General features: G+C 43.0%; 1 protein-coding gene across 7 annotated transcripts in view; it reads right to left on the minus strand.

Annotated features, from left to right (window-relative positions):
* The window catches only part of Slc10a7 (solute carrier family 10 member 7), a 227,547-nt gene that overhangs the window by 185,848 nt on the left and 17,644 nt on the right, over positions 1-24,055 (minus strand). For 5 of the 7 annotated variants that reach the window (XM_028892893.2, XM_028892892.2, XM_028892891.2 and 2 more), the window contains exon 4: positions 19,587-19,662. In XM_028892893.2, the coding sequence (XP_028748726.1) occupies positions 19,587-19,662 (76 nt within the window). Of the gene's footprint in view, positions 1-6,238; positions 6,724-19,586; positions 19,663-24,055 lie in introns of those variants that run through there. The other 2 variants (XM_028892897.2, XM_028892905.2) reach the window with 2 other exon arrangements.

Consider the following 24,055-nt stretch of genomic DNA (forward strand, 5'->3'; position numbering starts at 1 on the left):
TTGGAATAAATTCAGCTTAAAAACCTTTAAAGGTTCTAGGATAAGAATAACCTGAAATAGTAAATGTATTCATATCTCCCAAACTTGTATGTGACTAAAGAATGTAAAATTTCACATATGAAGCAAGCAGATAAAGGATGACAAGATTACTTAACAAGTGATCATTAGTAATTCCAAAGTGAAGAGAAGTCTACGATCAACAAGGAAGGGACAGAGACCCACCACTGAGATTTATTCTGGGTTGTTTTGTTTTGTTTTGTTCTTGAGATTTATTCTGAATTCATTTGAAACTCAGAAGCTGTGCTCTCAAAGCCCACTCCAAAACAGTTCAAAGTTCAAATGGCAGTGCTTTACAAGGAGGGATGCACACACACACACACACACACACACACACACACACACACACACACACACAAACACGCAAGCACGCGCGCCCGTGCAAGGTAGCCCCTCACCACCAGTTTACATGTGAACTCACAACTGTGATGTCCCCTTCTTTCTTTAGCCGATGGCCTGTCTGTCAGGACTAAGAATAACAGCTCAGAGATTCAAATCAAGCACAAGCTCTTCGCATTTCAAGTTCTATGGATGGCAAACTTCTCCCAACTAGCTACATAAAAGAAAATTGGTCCAAACAGAAATAAACTCACTAAAATTTAAGGTTATTCCAACAAAAGGGTTAATTAGGAAAACAAATTTTCCCCGACTGTTAATAATGGGAACAACACACACTATGTGCCCATAAGTAATGCGCAGGTATCTTTGATCTCCAGCCCCGTGTGGTTTCTGCTGCCTACTGTAGCCTGGCCTCTGGGACTCTCTTAGAACCAGACATCTGGTTACTTTGTTGTTTCAGACTAATCTCTTCCCGAGAGAGCTCAAAAATGACACCAGGCAAGGAGGGTCCTGGCAGAGAAAAACATTACAGTATTAGCAGATTCCTTTCTGAGGAGAGGAGAATATCCAACCCGTCTTCACATTTCTAAGGGTCTTTGGGAGCACCTCAGTACTCCAGTTTCAGCCTGGCACGATTTTAAAGGAATGTATAGAGTAGCTGTTGAGGCCCATCAATCATTTTTGCAAATCCACTGAATGTTAATCATAGGCTATTGTAATGTATAGGAGAAAGTTGCAGGGAAAATAGAAATCAGATTAATTCTTCGCCCATCTGTTAAGGTCGGGTGATGACTGATAAAACAAAGATGTTTAATTGTCAGCTGAAGGCTTACACCAAAATTGTGGGGCAAAATCTGAGATGGCAAACAGAGCCGCATGCCTCCCGTGAAGCCAGCTCCCTGGCCTATTCCTCTTCTTAGCTGGGATTTTTCTTTTTTCTAAAGAACCTTTACCACCGACCTCCTGGGAAGGTTTTCTGGGCTTCTGTGAGATGCCTCTGAGGAAATCAAAGAGTGAGAAGTGATACGCAGGCTAAACATTCAAAGTCAAGGATGAAAAGGCTATTTTTGTAGTCATGGTATCATCAATATTCTCCCCAAGGCAACAAATTACCATGGATATCATAATACCTATTTAGGGATTATTATTCGAGCCCTAAAATCTATACAGTAGGAGAAAGAAAAATATCTTTTACCATTTGCTCCACAAATGGAATATAAATCAAGTAGGACAGATGTTTGATAAGAATTCTGATACTTTATCCTAAACCCACATTTCATCTATTTCTAATATATGATTGCAAATTTAGGCACTATCAGAGATTACATGAACACTCAATATGATATTCATATTGTTCTTATACGGTGATGGAAAACTCACCAGGCTGTTAAAATATCCAACTATAAAAAGAAATCCCCATTTTATGCTGTCACTATCTTTTTTTTTAATTTTTTAAAATTTATTTTTATTTATGTATTTAATTTTTCGAGACAGAGTTTTTCTGCACAGCCCTGGCTTTCCTAGAACTCGCTCTGCAGCCCAGGCTGGTCTCGAACTCAGAGATCCGCCTGCCTCTGCCTCCGTCACTTTTTCTTAATGATTCTGATATAAAGTAACATAGAGCAACTTCAACCTTGCACTACCTTTTACTGTGAACTCCAAAACCCTATTTTATCATAATGCTGCCTACTCTAACACCCATTATATCAAAATATTAATAGGATATTCAGTGAAATACAACCTCCTGTTGTAGATAAGTAACTTCTAAAAATCACAGAAAACAAAATGTACCACTGGTATCAGACCAGCGTAGTGAGCTGATGGATAAGAATGAGGAAATAAACATCATTGGTTTGTTCTGAGACAGGATTTCATGCAGCTCAGTCTGGCCTTGACCCTCCTGTTTCCATCTCCAAGGGCTTAGATTACAGATGTGTACCACTGTGGAGAGCTAAAGTTAGAAATCCCGAGTCAACCTGACACAACATTCCATTTAAAAGGCCAACACAAGGATTGACTTCCTTACCACAGAGGAAACTGCTTTTATTTCTTTGGGTAGGAACTGAGTATTCAGGAGGTCCTTGAGTGAGTTAATGCTCTCCATTTGTTTAGAAGGAGTTATGTATCTGAACACAAACAAGCATAAACATGGTCCAAATACCCCAAGACTACCACCCCACTCCCATTTCTTAATCCACTGGGGAAAAATATATAGAGAAAAAATGAAATGAGTGAAAATTAGTATAACTGAGTCAGTTTCCTGTCAGTTCTATCCCCCAGATCACCCAGATCACCCAGGGATTTAAGATTTCCTTTGACTACGGCTGAAGATTTTCTCTTAGTGGTCGGAGGTATGCATGTGTGTGTACACATGTTCATGTGTATATACACATGTTCACGTGTACACATGCCTGTGGAAGCCCAGGGTTGAAGTCAAGAGTCTCCGGTCTTCTTCATCATTTCCACCTTACCACTGATTGAACTCACAGCTCACTGATATGTCTAGTCTGGCTGGCCAGACTTGTTCAGGGAATTCTGTTTCCACCTTGCCAGTGCTGGGATTGCAGGGGTCCCCAAACGTGCTCAGCACTTACACGGATTCCGGGGATCTGACCTCCTGCCCTCATGCTTGCATGGCCAGGACTTTAACCACAGAGCCATCTTCGCAGTGCCTTAATGTGTGAGTTACAAACACAGCCCCAGTTCCCTCCAGCTGACCATCCATCTCCCTGCAGCATAAAATGAAGCTGTGGTGATTCGTTGTGGGTGAACTTCAGAAGCATTCCTTCAAAAAACGGTGCTCACCTAACAGGAAGTCCTGAGAGCCTTAACAGGACAGGACAACAGCAGCAAGCTTTGAGCAGACCCTGTGTTTACAGCAAAGCAGGACAGGACAGCCTGAAGAAGACTTCCTGAAACCTTGGTGCTGGATGGCAGAATGCTGTGGGAAGTCCCGGTGGACCCTAAGAATAAATACCAGCTGTGCAGTCGCTCCTAAATAGCCTTCAGAAAGTACCGCAGCTCCAGCAGGCCACCGGACCACGGCAGCATCTTGAAGAAGGCATTGTATCAGAAGTCATTACAAGTCTAGGATGAGGACTTGGAGATTTAAGAGGAAGCCCACTTTGGTCTGAAAATGGTTATGCCCAGAGGAAGCGACCATAATGACAATAAGAATGAGGGTAATAACAAAGGTACCAAGAACCATGCAAAACCCTGCTAAAGAATATCTAGCTCAGGTGGTGGGCAAAAGGAAAGGCTAGAGGGCCAGGAAGACAAAAATATACACAAGCCCGAGGATCTGAATTCTATCACCAAAATCCACAGCACAAAGAGAGAACTGACTCTTGAAAACTGACCTCTGACCTCCACTGAAGAAAGGCCAGGGTGGAGAGGGAGAGCAAGGAGAAAATTGGAAACATATGCAGGGGAGAGGTACTTTTCTTTTGAGACAGGTTCACCCTGTAGCCCAAAATGACCTGGCATTCATAGTGATCATCCTGCCTCAGTCTCCCAAAGTACTAGAATTCCAACTGGAAGCCACCATATCCTGGCTTAAAAGTACATTTTTAAATACAAAGATAAAAAGTGAAGGAGCTGGTGCTGGAGAGATGGATCTGTGGTAAAGAGCACTTGCTGCTTTAGAGAGAGCAGGAGCTGGATCCCAGCACCCACATCAAGGAACCCACATCTACCGGGGAGCCAGGTCCAAGAATTCCAACTCCCTCTTCTGTTCTCTGACCCCCACTATGGGCACCTCCTGCATGCAAGTGGCATACATACACATATTCAAGCATACACTTACACACATAAAACCAAATAAAAAAAATATAATGAATACACATATTTTAAAAAATCAGGTAAACCAGCCAGGTGGTGGTGGCGCACATCTTTAATCCCAGCACTCAGGAGGCAGAGGCAGGCAGATCTCTGTGAGTTCGAGGCCAGCCTGGGCTATAGAGTGAGTTCCAGGAAAGGCTCCAAAGCTACACAGAGAAACCCTGTCTCAAAAAACCAAAAAAAAAAAAAAAAAAAAAAAAAAAAAAATTCAGGTAAATCAATGTAATTCTCTCTCAGGCTTATGAAGTGAAAAGAATCATGTGAACCAACTTAGTCAAAGAGAGGAAATAGGGAAGTTTTCCTTAGCTTCTCCTCATAAACCTTGATTTTCTAAACCAACGGGAAAAACAGTACACTGAATTCCTATCGTCAAAGTAATAACGTACCAGTCAATAAGACAATGCAATATTCAATCAGAAAGTGCAAATTATTTAGATAGGCTTTCTAGAGAGCAATGATTAATTTATTGCCAATTAACTCCATCCAATACTCTCCAATCACTATTACTTTATAAGCCAGTCTTCTAATAGTGATGGCAATAACTTACAACGTTTTGTAATTTGCAACGCGTGTTCACAATGTTAAATTAATCATTTGACAAGATTGCATTAAGTACTGTAGACTCAGAGAGAGATATGACGTATTTCCTATAACCTTATGGACTTGGGAGGAATGTAAGCACACAGAGGCAGAGTTTCTGACACTGCAGTTAAATTTCCCTTTCTTTAAACAACCGGAAAAAAGCACGTGTAGTCTTAATAGAGTTTCAGATACCATCTCTAACTAACAGTTGATGAGGTAGGAAATATTTGGGTAGGACTGGCTTCCTGAGAGCTTGGATCTCTGAAACCAAAACAAATCCAGGACAGTGGTCCCGTGTCTGAGGTGTAGAACGTTGGCCTTGTCTTCAACCTCTCCTCCTGCAGGGAACAGAGCTCCGCAGACCCAGTCTGTCTTTCCCTCCAACTCTCCCTCTAGCACAGTGGTCTCCACCTGTGGCTGTCCTCACTGTCCTCACTGCGCTGTGACACAAAATACGGACCCTGAAATAAAGCCTTTCAGTCATGGTGTTTCATCACAGCAATCGTAACCCTAAGAGGATCCTAACTGAGACACTTGGTCTTTTGTTTGTTTGTTTGTTTGTTTGTTTGTTTATGGGGGATAAGTATCTGCTAATGTTATCTAATGTCCAAATCATTTTTCTCACAAAAGATACTCATTTAAGTAGATAGTTGAACTTCATCCAAAGTTCCACAGGGAAGAAGAAAGGGAGGGTCCATTCAGCTAAAGTTGTTGTGCATGTTTTCCATCTCTTGGTGGCTTTGAAAATGCACAACTAACACCAGAGAAGTTATTCATGTATTTTCTCTAGGCCGTGTCAGCTACAGGGATCTCTCGCTTTCTTCCACTTAAGTGCCATTTCCTTGCAGGCACGAGACTAGCACTTAAGGGGATTCTGCCAGAAGGGCTGCCCTTTATGGCTGCCCGCGTGGAGACAAAGTAGAACACGTATAAGAAACGGAAAAAAACATTCCAAGTGTGTACCCGGATTCTTCGGTACAGGTTTGACACAGGGCAAAGTGTAACTGGAAAGAGTGGCAGTTTGAGCTCCCACGTTTAAACACTTGGTCCCTAGCTGGCCATGCTGTTGGGGAGGTGGGGCTTGAAGCTCCTTTGGGAGGTAACGCCTTGCTGGAGAAGTACATCCCTGGGGGCGGGCTCTGAGCATTTACAGTCTCTCCCCACTTCCTGTTTGCTCTCTGCTTGGTGTCTGCATTTTAAGATGTAAGCTCTCAACTTCTGCTCCCACTGCCATGCCTGCTTGGTATCATAAGCCAAAATCAACTCCTGTATATGCTGCCTTGGTCACTCAATGTGTGGAGGCACAGTGAATGTATCTTCAAATACATGAATATTTGTTCAAATAGATGGGCACTTAGGGAGCGTCAAAAAAAAATCCAGCCCTATAACTATCTCAGTTTGGCTATTTCGTGTTAGTTACTTTTCACTGCTGTGATAAAACTGTGACCAACTGTGGATGAGAAACGCCATCCCCGCTATCAACTGACAACTTCCGTGAAACACACAGGCCTTCACAGTGTGCTCTGCCAGCTAAAGATGTCTGGAACAGGGAAGACCCGAGGGCCTCGGAACAGAGATGGGCAGTACTTCCTAAGGGAAGAAGGCTGCCAGCCAAAGAGAGCACCCATTCAACAGCTTCTTACAGATCATTTTCACCAAGTCAAGGGCTTTTTCATCTGTTCTCGGGGAGACCTTTGTTTTCCCACCACGGTGGCGGGCACTAGGCCATGGGTGAGCTCTGTTCAGCACTGCCAATCCTACAGCAGTGACAGACAAGGCAGCAAGGAGAAGAGCCGTGGGCACTGAAGCCAAGAGCGAGCCCGAGTTCACATGCCAGCTCCTCCATCCTTGTACGCCACAGCCCTGAGCCAGGGTCTTCTCTTCCTTCTCCTTCCATTTTCTCATCTGTAAAATGGACAAACACGGTGCTGCCGATCTGAAAGATTGTTCTGCAGCATACGGGCATTCATACTGCCAGCCACAGAGCACAAGCACTGACCCCAGCAAGCACTAGCGCACCTGTGAGTACAAGGGCTGCTACAACTGCGTTCATCCTTATGTGCATGCAGGATGCACACCGTGCTAGGCCACTCTGCGTTCATCTCTTACTGTGCATGCAGGATGCACACCGTGCTAGGCCACTCTGCGCTCATCTCTTACTGTGCATGCAGGATGCACACCGTGCTAGGCCACTCTGCGCTAACAAGCTACAGACAAAAGTTCAGAAAAAGAATAAGTACATGCTAGCAATTCCCTTATACAAAGATACTGTGTATGTAAGCTTTTCAATTTTATGACATTTATTTACTTTACATGGATGTGTGCATATATGTGTGGACACAAGCATGTTACAGTATACACATGGCGTTCAGCAGATAACCTGCAGGGTCAGTTTTCTAATCCCACCATGTGGGTTCCAGGGATTCACAGGTTGTCACACACAAGAGCCTTTACCTGCTGAATGACCTTGCCAGTCCCACAATGAGTATTTGTGATGAGCAATGTTGATAAAGAAATTACCGAAAACTCAAAGGAAAGTGAAGGCTTATCCATCCCCATCATCCTTGACAAGGAGCGGCACACATGTTGAGAAACATTTTTCACAAGCTAACCCATGACTAACTTAAGCAATGATTGGTAGCTATAAACAAATAAATATACTTTATCTCATATAATTTCTCCAACTGTTTTTCAGAACTAATCTGTCATGATCTGCCTGTTTGAGAACATGTACTAGAGAGAACGAACTTCGAAAGAACATTGTCTCAAGGCCCATACTGGGTAGATCAGGAAGAGAGACACTTCTTCTGATCACACACTGAATAATTCCCACAACGGGCTCTCTACATGGATTTGCACAAACGAGGAAGCACATGTAGCCCAAGACATTTTTCAGTTCTACCCTGTCTGATCTACCCTTCCTTGTTTTACGAACACATGAAAAGATCCTTATGAGAGATGGAGAACACACCACAGTCTGGGAACTCACTTAGATGTCAGTGACGTCCTCGTTGTCTGAAGAGATGTGCAAGGCCATGACAAGAATAGGAGGAAACAGTCATTAGCTAATTTCCTCAAACTTCACTTCACTGCTTTTATTATGCATAATCTTACGTTGCTTTAAAAATTGCAAAGAAAAGTAGTCTCTGCAAAGAAAACTCACATCCTGACCTCTAAATAAGCACACACACAAAGTCTGACTGAGGGTGAGTACAACAGACTCTATGGAGAAAGTGAGCAAGACTGATTCTGACTTAGCATTGGTCATGACTCAGAGGAACTAGCCTTAACTGATGGGTGGGGCCTCGACATCTAGAAATGAGGGAATGAGGAGGTTGCTGTTGGAGGAGCAGGCAGGCTATGGAGGCTGAATACAAATTCAAAAGGACAATGCTCTCCAAGTGACCAACAGCACAGGAAATGCCTGTAAACGACAGGAAGCGAAGAATCCCCAGCATGGGCCCATGGCAGAAGTCCGTGCAGAGGATCAATGCAGCTGACTCACAGGCAGTTAGGATGGCAGCTTCCCTGCAGTCCAGTGTTCTCCAAGCTGGGCTTCACGAAAACGAATTTAGTGAGTATAAATGACCTTCATCGTTCCCAACATGCAAGGGAGGAAAGAAAGGAGACAAGGGGAAGGAAAGGAGACTAGCGGAAGGAGGAAGTGAACTACACGGAGTGGCTGGATCTGGGCATATCCAGCTTCTACACGTGGGATTTAGTAAAAATGAGAATCACCCAATTCCAAATATAGTACACAAATTGAATATTTCGGCACCTGATGAAACATAGCTTAGTAAGCCCTCTCAATATATTAAAGAAGACCATTAGTTTGGATCCAAGTGTTCTTGACCATGAGTAATCTTGAACATCTCACTATATCCTTAATCACAGGGTGTTCTCATTAGATACTTAAAAACCACAACTTGGTATCTTCAGAAAGCTAGTCAGTTTAAAAGACTCCAGCAAAGCTCAAGGCTGACTCCACAGTTTCTGGGGGTAGAATAAACAGCCACATGCCAACCCCCTTCATGTGAAAGACACATCTACAATTAAATTGCTATTCAGGAAGCCTATAAATTCATATAGATAATGAACTGAAGTATAAATATCTACAACTAATGACCAAGGCCACAGAGGGATGAGGCCAAGAAAAGAGCTGACTTCTGAACTTTATTTCTTGATATTTCCATAATCCCATGATTCAGTAAAATACTGAAAAAACGTCCATTTTCAAAAGTAACAACTTCATAACTATATGTAAACACAACTTCATAACTTTATGTAAACACAGGAATAAGAGAACTTTTTAAAAGGTGCATGCAGAATCTGGAAATAAAGGAAATGATTATAAGACAAAAAGTATGAACATTAGTCATCTAAGACTGGTTAAGAGAATACTTTGAAGTGATTTTTATTTAGACTAGCATTTCCTCAAAACCAGTAATGGATCCAAGTTCCCACCTTAGAAAAACGTCTAGAGTTTATAGATTTGTTTTATTTTGTTCTGTTTCAGTTTTTCGAGACAGGGTTTCTCTGTGTAGCCCTGACTGTCGTAGAAGTCTGTAGACCAACCAGGTTAGCCATGAACTCAGATCCACCTGCCTCAGCCTCTGGAGTGCTGGGATTAAAGGCAGGTGCCACCACACCCTTCTGAATCCTGGAGTTTAAAAGGTCCCTAGTCACAATAAATTCTCAAAGCTACTTTGTTGGCCATGATTCATGCACATACTGTGATACTAGAAGGGAATTAGATTAGCAACAAATGTTTCATGCTGGAAGAGGAGGGAAGACCACATCTGCAGGCTTTGACTTGTTTACGGAATGATGCCGGGACAGCTTTCTAGATGTTGAGAAAACACCCGTGTGTCTATTCAATCCTTTTGGCTCCAAATTCTAAAAATAATCTCCCAGGTAGTAATTTGAGTTCCCATGCCTTTTTCTTCCTTGAAGATGTTATCTTGGATAACTGACATAAATATTCCAGGTTACCAAATAATAATAATAATAATAATAATAATAATATTGAGAAGAACCTAGCATGCCAATAAAGTGGAGTTATCCAATTTATTAAGTGTATTGAAACATCCACCATCCTACAAATGTATTTAAAACACTAGTCATATTATCCTAGTAATTTACTATTTATCCATTTTATATTGCTTATTAAACTGAAGGTCTTATAAAGGCACTCTACACAGAAAGCTGTTGCAGGCACCCAATATATATTTTAGTGAGTAAAGCAACTAGATGAGTAAATTTAGAAGAATGAAGTCATTTCAAAAGTAATAGAGCTGGGTGTGGTGCTGAGGCAGCGGGGGCCTGAGTTTAACACCAGCTGGACTACAGAATGAGTTCCAGACCAGTCAAGGCGACAGAGCAAGATCTGGTCTGGAGAAGGAGGGAGGAGAGAGAGTGACTCAGAAAACCAAGTGACTTTTGTCAGTAGCAAGGCGTCGATGCTGGTTCTTGATTAACTATACCCTCACACTTTGCAAGCATTCCTGTGTGCAAACCACTCAGGGCCGTGTACATCAATTGTGAAATACGTATGCAATTACCATTGTTCCATGAAAGAATAAAGCAAGGGTCAGAGAGGTCCATCCAAGGTTTGCTGGAACCAGTAGATAAGCAAGCAGGAATGCAGAGCATGACCCCAGGACAGGAGCTGCCCGCACAATCACAGCTGGAATGAGCACGGGTGGTAATAGCCACATCACAACAACTTATGCTGGCCTTGTTGCCTCTTCATCAAGAGCAGAACAACCCCAGTCAGAGCTCTATACAAAGGTGCAGGTCACATGCTTGCACCCTAGACAGGAGGACTCAGAAGCAGGACTCTGGGGGCTGAAGTTTTTCAAGATCAGGTCTCTGGAATCCACTCCCCTTGGGGTGGGAAATGAACCAAACATGAAGAAATGAAGCAACAACACAAAAGAACCAATTCAGAGGACAACGTCGGGAAACAGAGGTAAGATGAAGGGGGGTCATGGCGTCAAAGACTTAGGCCATGGGGGACAGAACTATTCTAGACCACCGGACCTGGGACCAAAAGCCATAAAGAGAACTCTATTGCCCCTTCTGGAGAATGGGAAATAGACTGGAAGGCATCAGAGTTAAGGGAGAAGAGTTTGGGGTAGACAAAAACCTTGAGAAAGTATATTTCAACCACATTCACAACAGCTTAAATTGGAGCCAGTCAGTTCTTTGTGAATCACCCAAGGCAGAAGGTGCACTGAAGTCAGAGGTGAGAAGAAGGAGGAGCAGAGACAGATCCCTCCTGGCCTAAGGCTGCTGCTGCCCTTTCCTCTAGGGAAATGTACGCCCCGCTGGGATGAGTGCAAGAGGCTGAGTGCTATTTGCTGCTGGCTGGTAAGGAGGCGCAATGCTCTCGGCCTTTGCAGCCGTCCGATTCCTCTTCCCACATGCCATTAACTTCCCAGCACCCACAAAAGCATGGGTACCCCACTGAACGAAGGAGAAAGCAAGGAACAGATGGCTATGAGTGATGGCTGAAGACAGTGACTGACAGATGGGTTTCCTCCCTGGGTGGGTCAGATTTGCTCTGACTGCCTTTATAAATGTTTCAATGAACACTGTCTTCATGCATTGGATTAGCAAACCCAACTCCCCACCGATAATGCAAAATAGCCCTGAAGTGTTTCATGTCTCCCTGATAAGCCAGGTACTGAACTTTCCCTCTCCATTCGGACTGTGATGAACTTGACCTTTCACCTGTAGCAAAAAGCTCTGAGCTACACGTTTAAAGTTGGTAATGAGGGCTTCATTTGCTTTCCAAGCAGTCAGAAAACCTTTTTGAAATACACTCAGGTAGTCATGACCTTCACCTGTGACTTACAGAGTTCACCACAGTAATAAAGATCTTTGCTCGGGGGACCTTCTTAAATCTCCTTTAAAGAGATCTGGACACCAGCCCCATTGGTGAAACCACACACATACTTCTATACTCTAAATCAAAACGGTGTTTTAAAATGTATTTGGAATTCAAGTGTCTATTATCAAAGGAGTCTAAAATACTTCTACCTTATAAGTACTATATAATTAAACACCTCAATTCTATTTCTATTTGAAAAGAAGCATGGTATCTTAATCCTAAATTAGGCATGACAACAACCTGATGCCCCCAAGTAGCAAACACAATCCAGTTTCCTAGGGAGGACTCCATGCACTTGTATGTATCTGGGACTTTTCTACACTAAGGTAAGAGAACAGTAATTTAAGAGAAAAGGTCCCTCTGAGATGATTTCACTCTCTTCTATACTGTGAGTTTCTAACACGAGCCTGAGGTTCTGAAGCTGGCTACGGGAAGCAGACAGGGGAGCGCAGAACACAAGCCCCTAAGGACGCCACTTCAGCAGGCATTTACTGAGCTGAGAGGGCAGAGGGACTGAGAAGCAGGGGTGTTCTTGGAACCTCTACCTGCCCTGCATGATCTAGAAAGCCCCATTCCTATCTCTCCAACCTCCCCCACCCACCTCCGAGGATCTCCAAACAAAGGGAAGGCACCAAAAAGCCCAGTTCCTCATTCTTGGTGGATACAGCAGCTTCCTCCCCTGAAGTTGCCGCTACCATCCTTGGGCACAAACCCAGCTTGCAGCAGACACATCATCACCCCTTACCTACAACCTATATAACCTACCTGCTTTAGTTCAGGCGTGCAGCTTCTCCAGCTCCAATCTCTGGGACTAGAGAAACCACCCAGGAGTTGCTTTGTTCAAATAAATCTTTTGTTTTACTTTTCCAGTTCGGCTTGAACTGGCTTACTATGTCAGCAGAGAAACCTATCAGCGGAGAAACCTATTAAAGGAGTCTAGCCTCCTATCTCGTCCCTCTTTTGGCAAGTAGGTCATAAAAATAGAGATTACCCACTGACCTCATTTCTTTCCCCTAAGTCCTCATGAAGGGTATCCTACTCCTGGGGACAAAGAGGCAAACAAGGTCTTCCTACAGGGACACCAAAACAAACATGGCCAGCAGACCTCCGTAGGCCCCCACCACACCTGGTTATAACCACAATTCAATCACACCCTTCTATCACTGTCCACCTCGCTCTGGATACATAAAAACACAGTCTCCTGAGCCTTTGGGTCCGCATTTCTGAAGCCTCTCCACGCCAGCTCAAACTGGTTAAGTTTGCTTTGCTTTTTCTCATTAATCTGGCTTCTGTTACAGATCTTCGAAACAGCGATAAAAAAGGTGACTCTTCTGTGACAAAAATTCTCCTCCTTGTCCTTATGGTAAAAATAAAAAAGTCTTATGTGAACTGGCTGCTTAACAGGGTTCAACCTGTTAAGTTCTATTTCTGAAGCTGGAAGGTGGGCACAAAAGTGGTGACTAGGCCTTGAAATGTGTATACAAGTTTATATACCACTGGCAGACAAAATGGATTTATACTGTGAAAAAAAGAAAGAATATGAGGCCCATCCAGCAGACAGTGGAACCCAACAGGCAAGATAGACTGAGGCAAGAAAAAGTCTCATCACCTGGTCAGTGCTCATACAACGGTGCATACAATTTATCTTGGGGCGGGGTGGAGGGGGGAGAGGCCTATTTTGCAGGGGAGGAGCCTACTACAGTGTTCTAATTACCAGGCTAAGCTCCTCCCAACTTGCCCTGAGCTTACCTACTGGGATTCCTGCTGCTTTTTCTTTTTTTTCCCTTCCTTTCCTTCACTGCTGGTTCCGTCCCCTTGGAAACACGAGGGCAGCATCCTCACTTCTGTTTCTCTCCTGGCTGTTTCAATACTAGACTCTTAAAACTGTAGTTACACAGCTCTGCAGCTTCTTCCAGGAGCTAGGGCCCACACTCTCCACGGTTCTAGAGAATGCCTTTTGGTGAATTCTCCACTGAGGCAGAAGCAGGTAGCACGTCATCTGAATGCTACCTTGGTTGCTGTTCTGTTTTGAATAGGCATTAGCATAAATAAGAGAGAAATGTCTTTGTAAAAACAGGGTAAAAAACAAGTAACTCTCAAAACGTAAGGCAATAATTTTCCAGTCTTTTAAAGAATAAATTTATTCTATAAAAGGAATCCTCGAGCCGGGCGTTGGTGGCGCACGCCTTTAATCCCAGCACTCGGGAGGCAGAGCCAGGCGGATCTCTGTGAGTTCGAGGCCAGCCTGGGCTACCAAGTGAGCTCCAGGAAAGGCGCAAAGCTACACAGAGAAACCCTGTCTCGAAAAACCAAAAAAAAAAAAAAAAAAAGGAATCCTCGTGATTTCTGTGAGTTCGAGGCCAGCCTGGTCTACAGAGTGAGATCCAGGACAGGCACCAAAACTACACAGAGAAACCCTGTCTCGAAACGCCCCCCCCTAAAAAAAAAGAAAGAAAAAGAAAAAGGAATCCTCGTGGCAGTTACCATAAGTCGTAAATAACTTATATTTGAATATGATGATTCTCTTGGCAAGCCCCATAGATTTAAAGCCTTTGACAGGCTTTGTGCTGGGGTGAGGATGGGAAGGTTTGAGGGGGGCAGTCAAATTTTTGTCACAGAACCTTACATTTGAAACAGAAATCTAACTAAATAAATGCACATGCTTTTCAGTAATTACATCATATAATTAATACATATATACCTTCTATATTATAATAAAATATATATGTATATTTGTTTATTTTCTTATATTTGGCAATGAGATTAACTCTGAGAGCCTTTTTGCTTTTCCTATTATTTAAAAACAAGGTACAAATGCATGTGTGAGCTCAGAAACACACAGACATGCAAGCAGGTATGCATCACTTTTACCATAAGATGGTTGGACTATATCAACAGTATACTACAATTTTGCAGTTCTGAGGAATTGTACTTAAAATACTGGAATAAATGAATAACAGTTATGAAAAGAAAGTTAACCATGTTTGCAGCATTTACATAAAGACAATTTAAAACTTAGATGTCGCGAAGTGTTAGTCAAGTATTCCCCTGAAGACGAGCACTGGGCCGAGGAAATGGCGCAGTGGGTGAAGGTGCTTGCCTCCAGGCCTGCTGACCTGAGCTTGACCGCAGAACCAACTGATTCCCACAGTTGTCCGCTGACCGCCAAACATATACTGTGGTCCACGAGCTGTGGCCCTCCCTCTCCCCGTCCCTGCCTGCCTCCCTCTCTCAAGCTCCTACCTACAAATCTACAATAAACTTCTCTCTAGAGCTCACCCTCTATGGTCTCTGAATTTCATTTTCCAGTTTGCCAGACAAGAACCCAAAAGCTGCTGGGTCAAGGCAGCTTTGGTGGCCACCAAGTTTCCCAGACCCTAGCTCCCAGAAGAAGACATGTTCTCAAAGATACTCCAGAATTCACTTATCACTCATTGCCAAAGTGAAAGTGGTAAGTTAAAGGGAATGTAGTAAGTCTTTCAATCTATGACAAAAATCTTCTATAAATAAATAATTTGCTGGTTTTGGTGATGCATACCTTTAATCCCAAACAGACAGGAGACAGTCGGGTGGTGGTAGTGCATGCCCTTAATCCCAGCGGGGGGGACGGGGGACGGGGGGGGGGGGGGGGGGGGAGGGCACAGAGGCAGGTAGATCTCTCTGAGTTCGAGGCCAGCCTGGTCTACAAAGCGAGTTCCAGGAAAGGCGCAAAGCTACACAGAGAAACCCTGTGTCGAAAAAACAAAACAAACAAACAAACAAAAATCAGGAGACAGAGGCAAGCAGAGCTTTTGAGTTTAAGCCCAGTGAGTTCCAAACTCTGTCTCAAAAACAAAACAATTATTATTGTTGTTAGAAATCAATTATTAGAAATAATTTATAGGAGCTGGAAAGATAACTCAGAGGTCAGGAGCATTGACTGCTCTTCCAGAGGACCCAGATTCAATTCCCAGCACCCACATGGCAGCCTATAACTGTCTATAACTCTGGTTCCAGGGGATCCAGCACCTTTACACAGACATACATGTAGGCAAAACACCAACGCATGTAAAATATAAAAAGAAAAAATAATAAATTATCGTAAAAAATAAATAATTTTAAATGGAAGGTATATAAGTAGCTGAAAAACATTTCCTCCCAAGTCATCTAACAACTTTGCAAAACGGAAGCCCTGTGTACACTGGCCCTTCGGGACGGCGGCTGGCAACGGCAGGATTCCAGGCAGCACTGCCAGCCTCGGCAGTGACAATCCCCTCTGGGTTCTGATACCGTTTCCCCCACCCGACCCACCCCATGTTTTGGCTACTGAAAATTCGCTGTGCTCCATCCAAATGTTGTTCCTACTAAATAACAGTACCTCCAGACTTCCCTGCTAAATCACATGGAGCACAACTTATGAGCTAAGGAATAAATGTGAATAAATGTGTAGGTTTCACTACCAAGACTTAGGAATTCTTAGGGACCCCATCATATCCTAGCATCCTAGGCTAGTACTCCCCAAACTTGATCCTACACAGCAGTATTTTCCATGAGCAACCCCATGTTTCCCACTGCTCAGTCCAGACCTCTGGAATGAGTCTTGAGTCCTCCTTTTCCCTTGAGTCACATATACAATTCGTCAGTGTGTCCTATGCCTGCAAACACCTTCTACTGCCTCTACCGTCCGGCACGTCCAAGGACGCCGGCAGGACTAAACGGGCAAGCCACAAGACTGGGGACGATGTTCACAGTGCTCCCAGCTGAGGAACACACAGCAGAACACAGACATTTCTCAATGCTCATGGAAAGCAAACCACTCAAGTCTAAAACAATGAGCCAAAGACTTACTAGGCACTTTGGCCAAGAAGACATTTGGACAGAGGGTGAATAAGCACAATAAAGATACTCAACACTATTAGTCACTAGGATATGCAAATTTAATTAAAACCATAATGCAGTAACACAGGATATATTAGAATGGCAAAAATTTAAAACTGACAAGATTGAGTGATGACTAGGTTGCAGAATATTTAAATGTAAAATGATACAACCACTTTGGAAATTTCTTTCAACAGTTAAACATCCATTTTGATACAGAAAGAGTACTGTCCATTGTTGGAAACTTTCCACTTCAGAAACTAGGAACAGGAGATTAAAACAATATAAAGATGATTCTTTCTTGGTCCAAAGGCAATAAAACATCAAAGGACCCAGCTATTCCATTAATACATTTTCCCAAGAGAAATAGCAGCAGTGCACGTCCAGTTAAAAAGTGTAGATGAACACTCACCCCTCCAAACTGAAAACTGTCCACATGTCTATCAACAGGTGATAAACAATCTGCACCCCTCAGTCATATATAAACACCACTCAGCAATATAAATAAAGAATTGATTGGTTTCAAAATAATTACAATGAGTAAAAGAAGCCAGGAAAGAAAAGCAAAAAGGATACTGTGTGATTCTATTATCTAAAACTCTGGAATATGCAAACTGGTCCAAAGTGGCAGAAACAGACCCGAGGTTGCCTGAGTCCTGAAGAGGTTATAAGAGGAAGGGGTGTCAAATGGACACAGGAGACTTTGCAAGGTGCTATGGTTTGAGTGGTCCCCACAGTAGATGTAGCAGCATGTCTGCAGTTCAGACTGTTGGGAAGGCTGAGGCAGAAGGATCACTTGAGCCCATGAGCTCAAAGCAAGACCCCATCTCCAAATAACAAAACAGAAGGTGAGGAGAGCGTGCGCCCAGAATTTACTCATGGGAAACTTCACCTCTAACACAGTGCTTCTCAACCTGTCTGTCTCTGCCCCTTTGAGGGTCAAACATCCCTTTCACAGGGGTCGCCTAAGACTACCCTGCATATCAGATATTTACATTACCATTAACAACCGTAGCAAAACTACATTACGAAGTAGCAATGAAAATAATTCTATGGTTGGGGATCACCACAGCATGTGGCACTGTATAAAGGGATGGTTGAGAACCACTGCTCTGAGGCAATCACACTGGAAGCTGAAGCCCGATGAGAGGCGCTTAAAACATGAGAGACCCACTCTCAAGAATGAATTAATTCTAAATAAAAAGGGGCTTAAGGCTGAGGTCCTTCTCCTGCTCTCTTCCCCATTTACCAAGGGATGGTACAACAAAGAAAAACTCACCAAATGCAGGTCTCCAACCCAGAATTCCCTACCTCCCAGCTGAAAGAAAGAAATTTGTGCTCTTCATAATTACCCAGTTTCGGTACTGTTAGAGCAACACAGAGTGGACATTCAAAAGAATGAGATACACAACATGGTTAAGTGAATTAACATGGCTCTAAATTAGATATACCAAACTGTGTGGCAACTAAAAAAACACGGTATAAAGAAACTGCTCAAGTTAGTCTTCCTACCCCAAGAAGCTAAACATGACTGGGAAAAAATATGCAACCATGATGTCTGTCTTCACTTTAAATGATGGTTTCACAGACACAGGTAGAGAATGAATGGATGAACAGATAGATAGGAAGGAAGACAGACAGACAGATAGATGATAGATAAATGATACATAGATAAAAAGATATATAGATAATAGCTAGGTAAATAAATATTGATTGAAAGATAAGTAGGTAGATAGACAAATGATACATGGGTTATAGATTTAATTAGATGATAGAGAGTAGAGATAGATGATAGTGGATAGATTGATAAAAGACATATTATAGCTAGATGGTAGACTGATGAATAGAGTATAAATAGGTACACAAATGATAGAATGATGACTGATAAGTATAATCAATAGATGATATATAGAAAATAGATAGATATGTGTATAGTTTATCAGCTGTAATAAGCTTAACAAAGCTATTTTTCAAAAGGACGTAGCAGGCATTTGGTAAGGTATTTTTAGAAACAATAAGTGGACGAAGATTCTAACACATGCTTAGGAAGCAGAACCCTAGAAGGAATTGGGAAACCCCAAGAGCACTTTCTTCACAGACAGAAATGGAAGCCGAACATGTCGAAAAGGAAGGCGCCTCAGCAGGTCTTCACAGGGCCTTTCAACCAAGGGAGGAGTATCCGCAACAGCTCTAAGTGAATTCTTTTGCCACAGTAATTTCTTTGAACTCATCCTAGAAATGTGGCCTGATCTCTTATTTGATATCATCTATAAACAAACTGAATGCAGCAATTCAATTTATTATCTTTTTTTAAGGAAGTGGTCACAGCCTTAGTCAGTGAGTTTGGTAGCAAAAGCTGCTTTCTTTGGACTCCTGTCCATCATCCCCAGCTTCCACTGGAAATTCTAGCTCCACACATCACCAATTTCAGCCTCAACCTAGTGCATGCAAACAACCATGTCTTTCCTAAGCGGCTCACATGAGTTTTCTGCAATGATTCTTTTATGTCCACACAGAAGCACAGCACACACTGAGTTTACACAGAAGCACAGCACACACTGAGTTTAAACAGAAGCACAGCGCACAGAGTTTACGCAGAAGCACAGCACACACTGAGTTTAAACAGAAGCACAGCGCACACTGAGTTTAAACAAAAGCAAAGCGCACAATGAGTTTAAACAGAAGCACAGTGCACACTTGCATTTAAACAGAAGCACAGCACACACTGAGTTTACACAGAAGCACAGCACACATTTGCACACTGAGTTTACACAGAAGCACAGCGCACACTGAGTTTACACAGAAGCACAGCACACATTTGCACACTGAGTTTACACAGAAGCACAGCGCACACTTGCATTTAAACAGAAGCACAGTGCACACTTGCACACTGAGTTTACACAGAAGCACAGCGCACACTGAGTTCACACAGAAGCACAGGGCACACTTGCACACTTGCATTTACACAGAAGCACATTTGCACACTTGTGTTTAAACAAGGTTACCCCAGACTCACCTCATTTCCACCAACTGCCTTGGTTAAAATCACAGCAGAAGACACAGGGGGAGGCATGCAACCTACTGTCTGCAAACTGAAAAATAAAAGAAAATTCAACTGTAAATAGCTCCTCACTTCCAATTATTAGTAATTTTCCACTAATCAGAACTAAAGAGCAGAGCTGAACAAAGAAAACAGTGTTTACTGGTATCCTCTCCCTGCTGAGCTTAGTCACTAAGGGACAACATGATTAGAAGATATGGTAAATGCATGGGCCCTGAGAGCGTGTAACATTATATAGGCTTAGATGCTTTGATTTTTTGAGTTGTTTAAATTTAACGGGGCTGGGGTTTAGTTCAGCTGGAAGAGTGCTTCTTTAACAAGCACAATGACCTGGGTTTATCCTTTGCACCACATAAAGTAAGGCAGGCCTATAATCCATCCCAGCAATGCATGAGACCTCGTCTCATTCACACACACACACACACACACACACACACACACACACACACAACTTTGACTATGGAGTTCAGAAAGCAACCAGGTTATATCAAGTGGAGTGACCGTGTGATAATCCACATAGATACTATAATCTTGGGTTGCTGCCATTGATGTCTTCATGGGAACTGGTGCAGTGGACACACCCGTGGTTCCAGCTCATCGGAAGGTGAGACACAGGAGCATGATTGAAAGACAATAGAGGCAACACAATGAACCTCTGTCCCTAAAGAAAACCTTATGGTAAAAAACAAAGCCTCAAGATGACTCAAAAACTCAAAAATATTTGATAAAAGTTTACATTTTACAATTCTCAACTTTCACCTCATAAACATTCTCATGTTGTAAAATTATTTTGGAGGCAGTGATCTCACGCTTCTCAAATTCAGACCCCACAGTGAGTGAATTCTAATATCCACTTAAAATATTTTTATTAAATTATGTTCGTTCATCTATAGTCAGGACAATAAGTCTATCCTGTCAATTAGTGTAGAAAAAAGCAAACTGCATGCCAGGCAAACCAAACTATGGGCAGTAAACATAAGGATTAACACTGAAGAACAACCCTCAGCATTTGAACAGAACATGCCTAATCAGGAGGAAACTCACCGGGGACACTGAGGACACAGACGGTCAGGAGAGGCCAGCCTGGGCAAGATATTGAGGACTGTCACTCAAAATAAAGTAAGAACAAGGGATCTGGGAAGATTCATTTTGTTTGTTGTGTGTTTGTTTGTTTGATTAGTTCGCTGGTTTTCTGAGACTTGGTCTGGTTTGAACTCACCATGTAACCCAGGATAGCTTGAAATTTCCAGTCTTCCTGCCTCAGCCTCCCTAGGTGCCATGCCAGCAGAACATATCAAGTTGATATTATGCCTCATTATTAATGATAGTCCCTGAGATACACAATAGAGCTCCAGAATACATTTAGTCAGTTTCTAGAAAGTCAGGTTTTTTCTCTGAATTCATCACAGGAGCTAGCTTTGACCTCATGACTTACTTTCAGCTTTGGAGTAGTGTGTGACTCCATGTGCTGCTTATAAATAAATTGCTCACCAAAACCACCCTTCCCTGAGACTACTGCCGCCACCCCTGACTTAGAGGCTAGTCACCCGTGTCTGGACACTCACACTGCTGAGTGGTTCTGACCTCACTCTGCTCCTTACATTTACCTACCATGATTCTGAGAGAGACAGAGTCTGTACTCCTTCAAGCTAACTGGGCTGATTAGTCTTTATTGTCAACTGGACACAATCTTGGAGAAAGGACCGTTGTCTGTGGGGCATTTTCTTGATTACTACATGATATAGAAAAACCTAGTCCACTGTAGGCAGCGCCATCCCTGGGCAAGTGGGCCTGGGTTGTATAAGTCACAGGGAGCAAGCCAGTAAGCAACACTCTTCCATGGCCTCTGCTTCAGTTCCCGCCTCCAGGTTCCTGCTTTGATTTCCCTAGGTGATGAACTGTTACCCAGAAGTATAATGAAATGAACCCTTTCCTTCACAGTGGCTACTGGTCATGGTGTTTACCACAGCAACAGAAGAGCAAACCAGAACACAAACATACTAGTGTGTCTACTCAAACTGGGGAGGCCAAAGGAGACCAAAGGGATTGAGAAGAGATTTCTCGAGATGAGGGAGAGTGAGTATGGGCTGTGGGCTCCTTTAACATCCGAGGTGGGAGGGGTACCCACCACCTGTTCTACCTTGCACACAGATGACAAGTGCTACTCTCCTCATAAAACATCACCATGCTATCAGAATGCTCTTTCTGATGACCACCTTCTAGAACCTGATTCTTTCAGTTTTACACTTTTGTGAGCACCCTGTTTTTTTTTTCTTTTTGGTTTTTCGAGACAGGCTTTCTCCTTATAGTTTTAGTGCTTGTCCTAGATCTCACTCTGTAGACCAGGCTGGCCTCCAACTCAGAGAGATCCACCTGGCTCTGCCTCCCAAGTGCTGGGAGTACGCCCGGCTTGTGAGCACTCTCTTATCTACAGCTTCAAGCCCCAGATTCTTCAGGCCAGTCCTTCAAGACTCTGCTGGGCTAACACTAAAAAAATCCTATGTGTCTCACTAATGCCTCATTTTGTAGCTCTCCACTGTAAGGATACACAAACTACAAACTTTGTTGAGCTTAAACTGATATGTCCTATCATTCATCATATCTACATAGATATATAGATATATATAATACACAGAAGCATGCATAAATAGCATATATCTGTTGTATGTATTCAGTTGGATTGGGAGTTCCCTGAGGAAAAGTAAAAAACATCTTCCTCCTCCTCGCATGCCCCATGTATAAGCAGATGCTTAGAACTTCCTGACTCTTGGTTCACAGAAGTACATCAACGCTCTGGAATGACATCATCTTAGTTATGTGGCATTTTAACTCTCCTAGTGAAGCGCAGTATGGTGGAAAGTGCATTACTGATCTCCCTTTCTACTCCTAGGCCATCAGTGGCTCAGTAAACCAAGTTGCCATTCACCCTGTGGCTCAGCCCTGAAGCCTTAATCTCCTGGTGACTGCCACAGCCTCCTGAGAGAGGCCCCGAAAACTCTAACTTACAGTGGCTCCTCCCACACTCTGTTGCACCCCACATTCCACTGGCCTCCACACCAGTTTCAGCTCAAGCCCCTCTACTGCCCACCTCACACCCAAAGCTTTCCATGCAAACAGGACTCACACGTGCTTTCCTCATTGCAGCCCCGCAGCAGCTTCCTGCAGCACCAGAAGAAGACGGCAGCACAGTGCTGTGGCTGACGAGACTGTGCATCTAGCACCTGGTACCTTTCCCTCCAAATCCTTCTGTCTTTCTACTACATGGCCAGGACATGCCCATGGGTTGCTTACTGAACCTACCTATAACACTCCAGGCTTGTTTCTTCCTGACTGCCTTTGTACATTGTTTCCTTTGTCAAGAACATTCTCCCCAAGAATGTTCTCTCTGGGAAGAATCAGAGCTCATCAGCAGCCGGGCCACTCAACCCCTCTCCCTCCCACCCCCCAGCCCCTGCACACTTCCCTCTGACATCACTCATTTTCAGTGTGCCCACCCTCTGGCACACAGTACAGCTAAATGAATAACAAAGAAATCATGCCATGGATTGAAAAATCTGATGTAATCAACATCATTAAGTATGTGGTTAAAGTGTGGTTGTCCCCATTTTATACAGAGAAAAGCAGATCTAAACTAGGAGATAATTTTACTGAAAGTCATACAATGTGCCAGGTCAGAGGGCGACCTCTGGGCTCTGTGGTTGGTATTTTAGCAGCTATAACATGATGCTGAAGTGAGGTTAGTTTTAAACTACTTATTTAATTTTTCAATTGCTAAATTCTTTTCATTAAACATGGTAACATTTTTCATGAAAGAAAAGATTCTAATAAATCTCCTGTTAAATTAACTATAACATCAACATAAAACAGAGTAGGTGAAAAATTAAGTATCTGTCCCACACATATACTTTTATAAAATAGACATTACATTCAGACATTATCAGTCCATGCTTGAAAAGACACAGATAGGCAAGGTAAGGCACCGGTTGACAGCCTACGTTCCCATGCAGACAGATCTGGAATCCTCTAGTATCTGACGATGCTCACTTCTGTGAAGGGGCAGGGGGTGCATATGTTTGTGCAGGCCCAGAGAGCATAGGAGAACAGTGGGTATAATACTCTCTCAAAATTCATGTCACTCCCTTGAGATAGGAACGGAACCTGGAACTAAGCTGGTGGCCAGCAAGCCCTATCAATCCTGTCTCCTACAACCTTGGGGTTCAGGCATGCTCAGGTCCTGATGCATAAGCAATCACTCTTTATCACTGAGCCATCTCCTAGGTCCTCTCCTACTCATTTTAAATGCCCACAAAGTGTACATTCTGGAACCTTAAAATGAGGCACAGGATCTACTTTACGATTCTGCTACACAATTCTTTTCTGAACCTCTGATGAAACTCTATTGTTTTAATACACTGCTTAAAAAG

This window comes from Peromyscus leucopus, chromosome 5, assembly GCF_004664715.2.
Source record: "Peromyscus leucopus breed LL Stock chromosome 5, UCI_PerLeu_2.1, whole genome shotgun sequence".
Lineage (NCBI taxonomy): Eukaryota > Metazoa > Chordata > Mammalia > Rodentia > Cricetidae > Peromyscus > Peromyscus leucopus.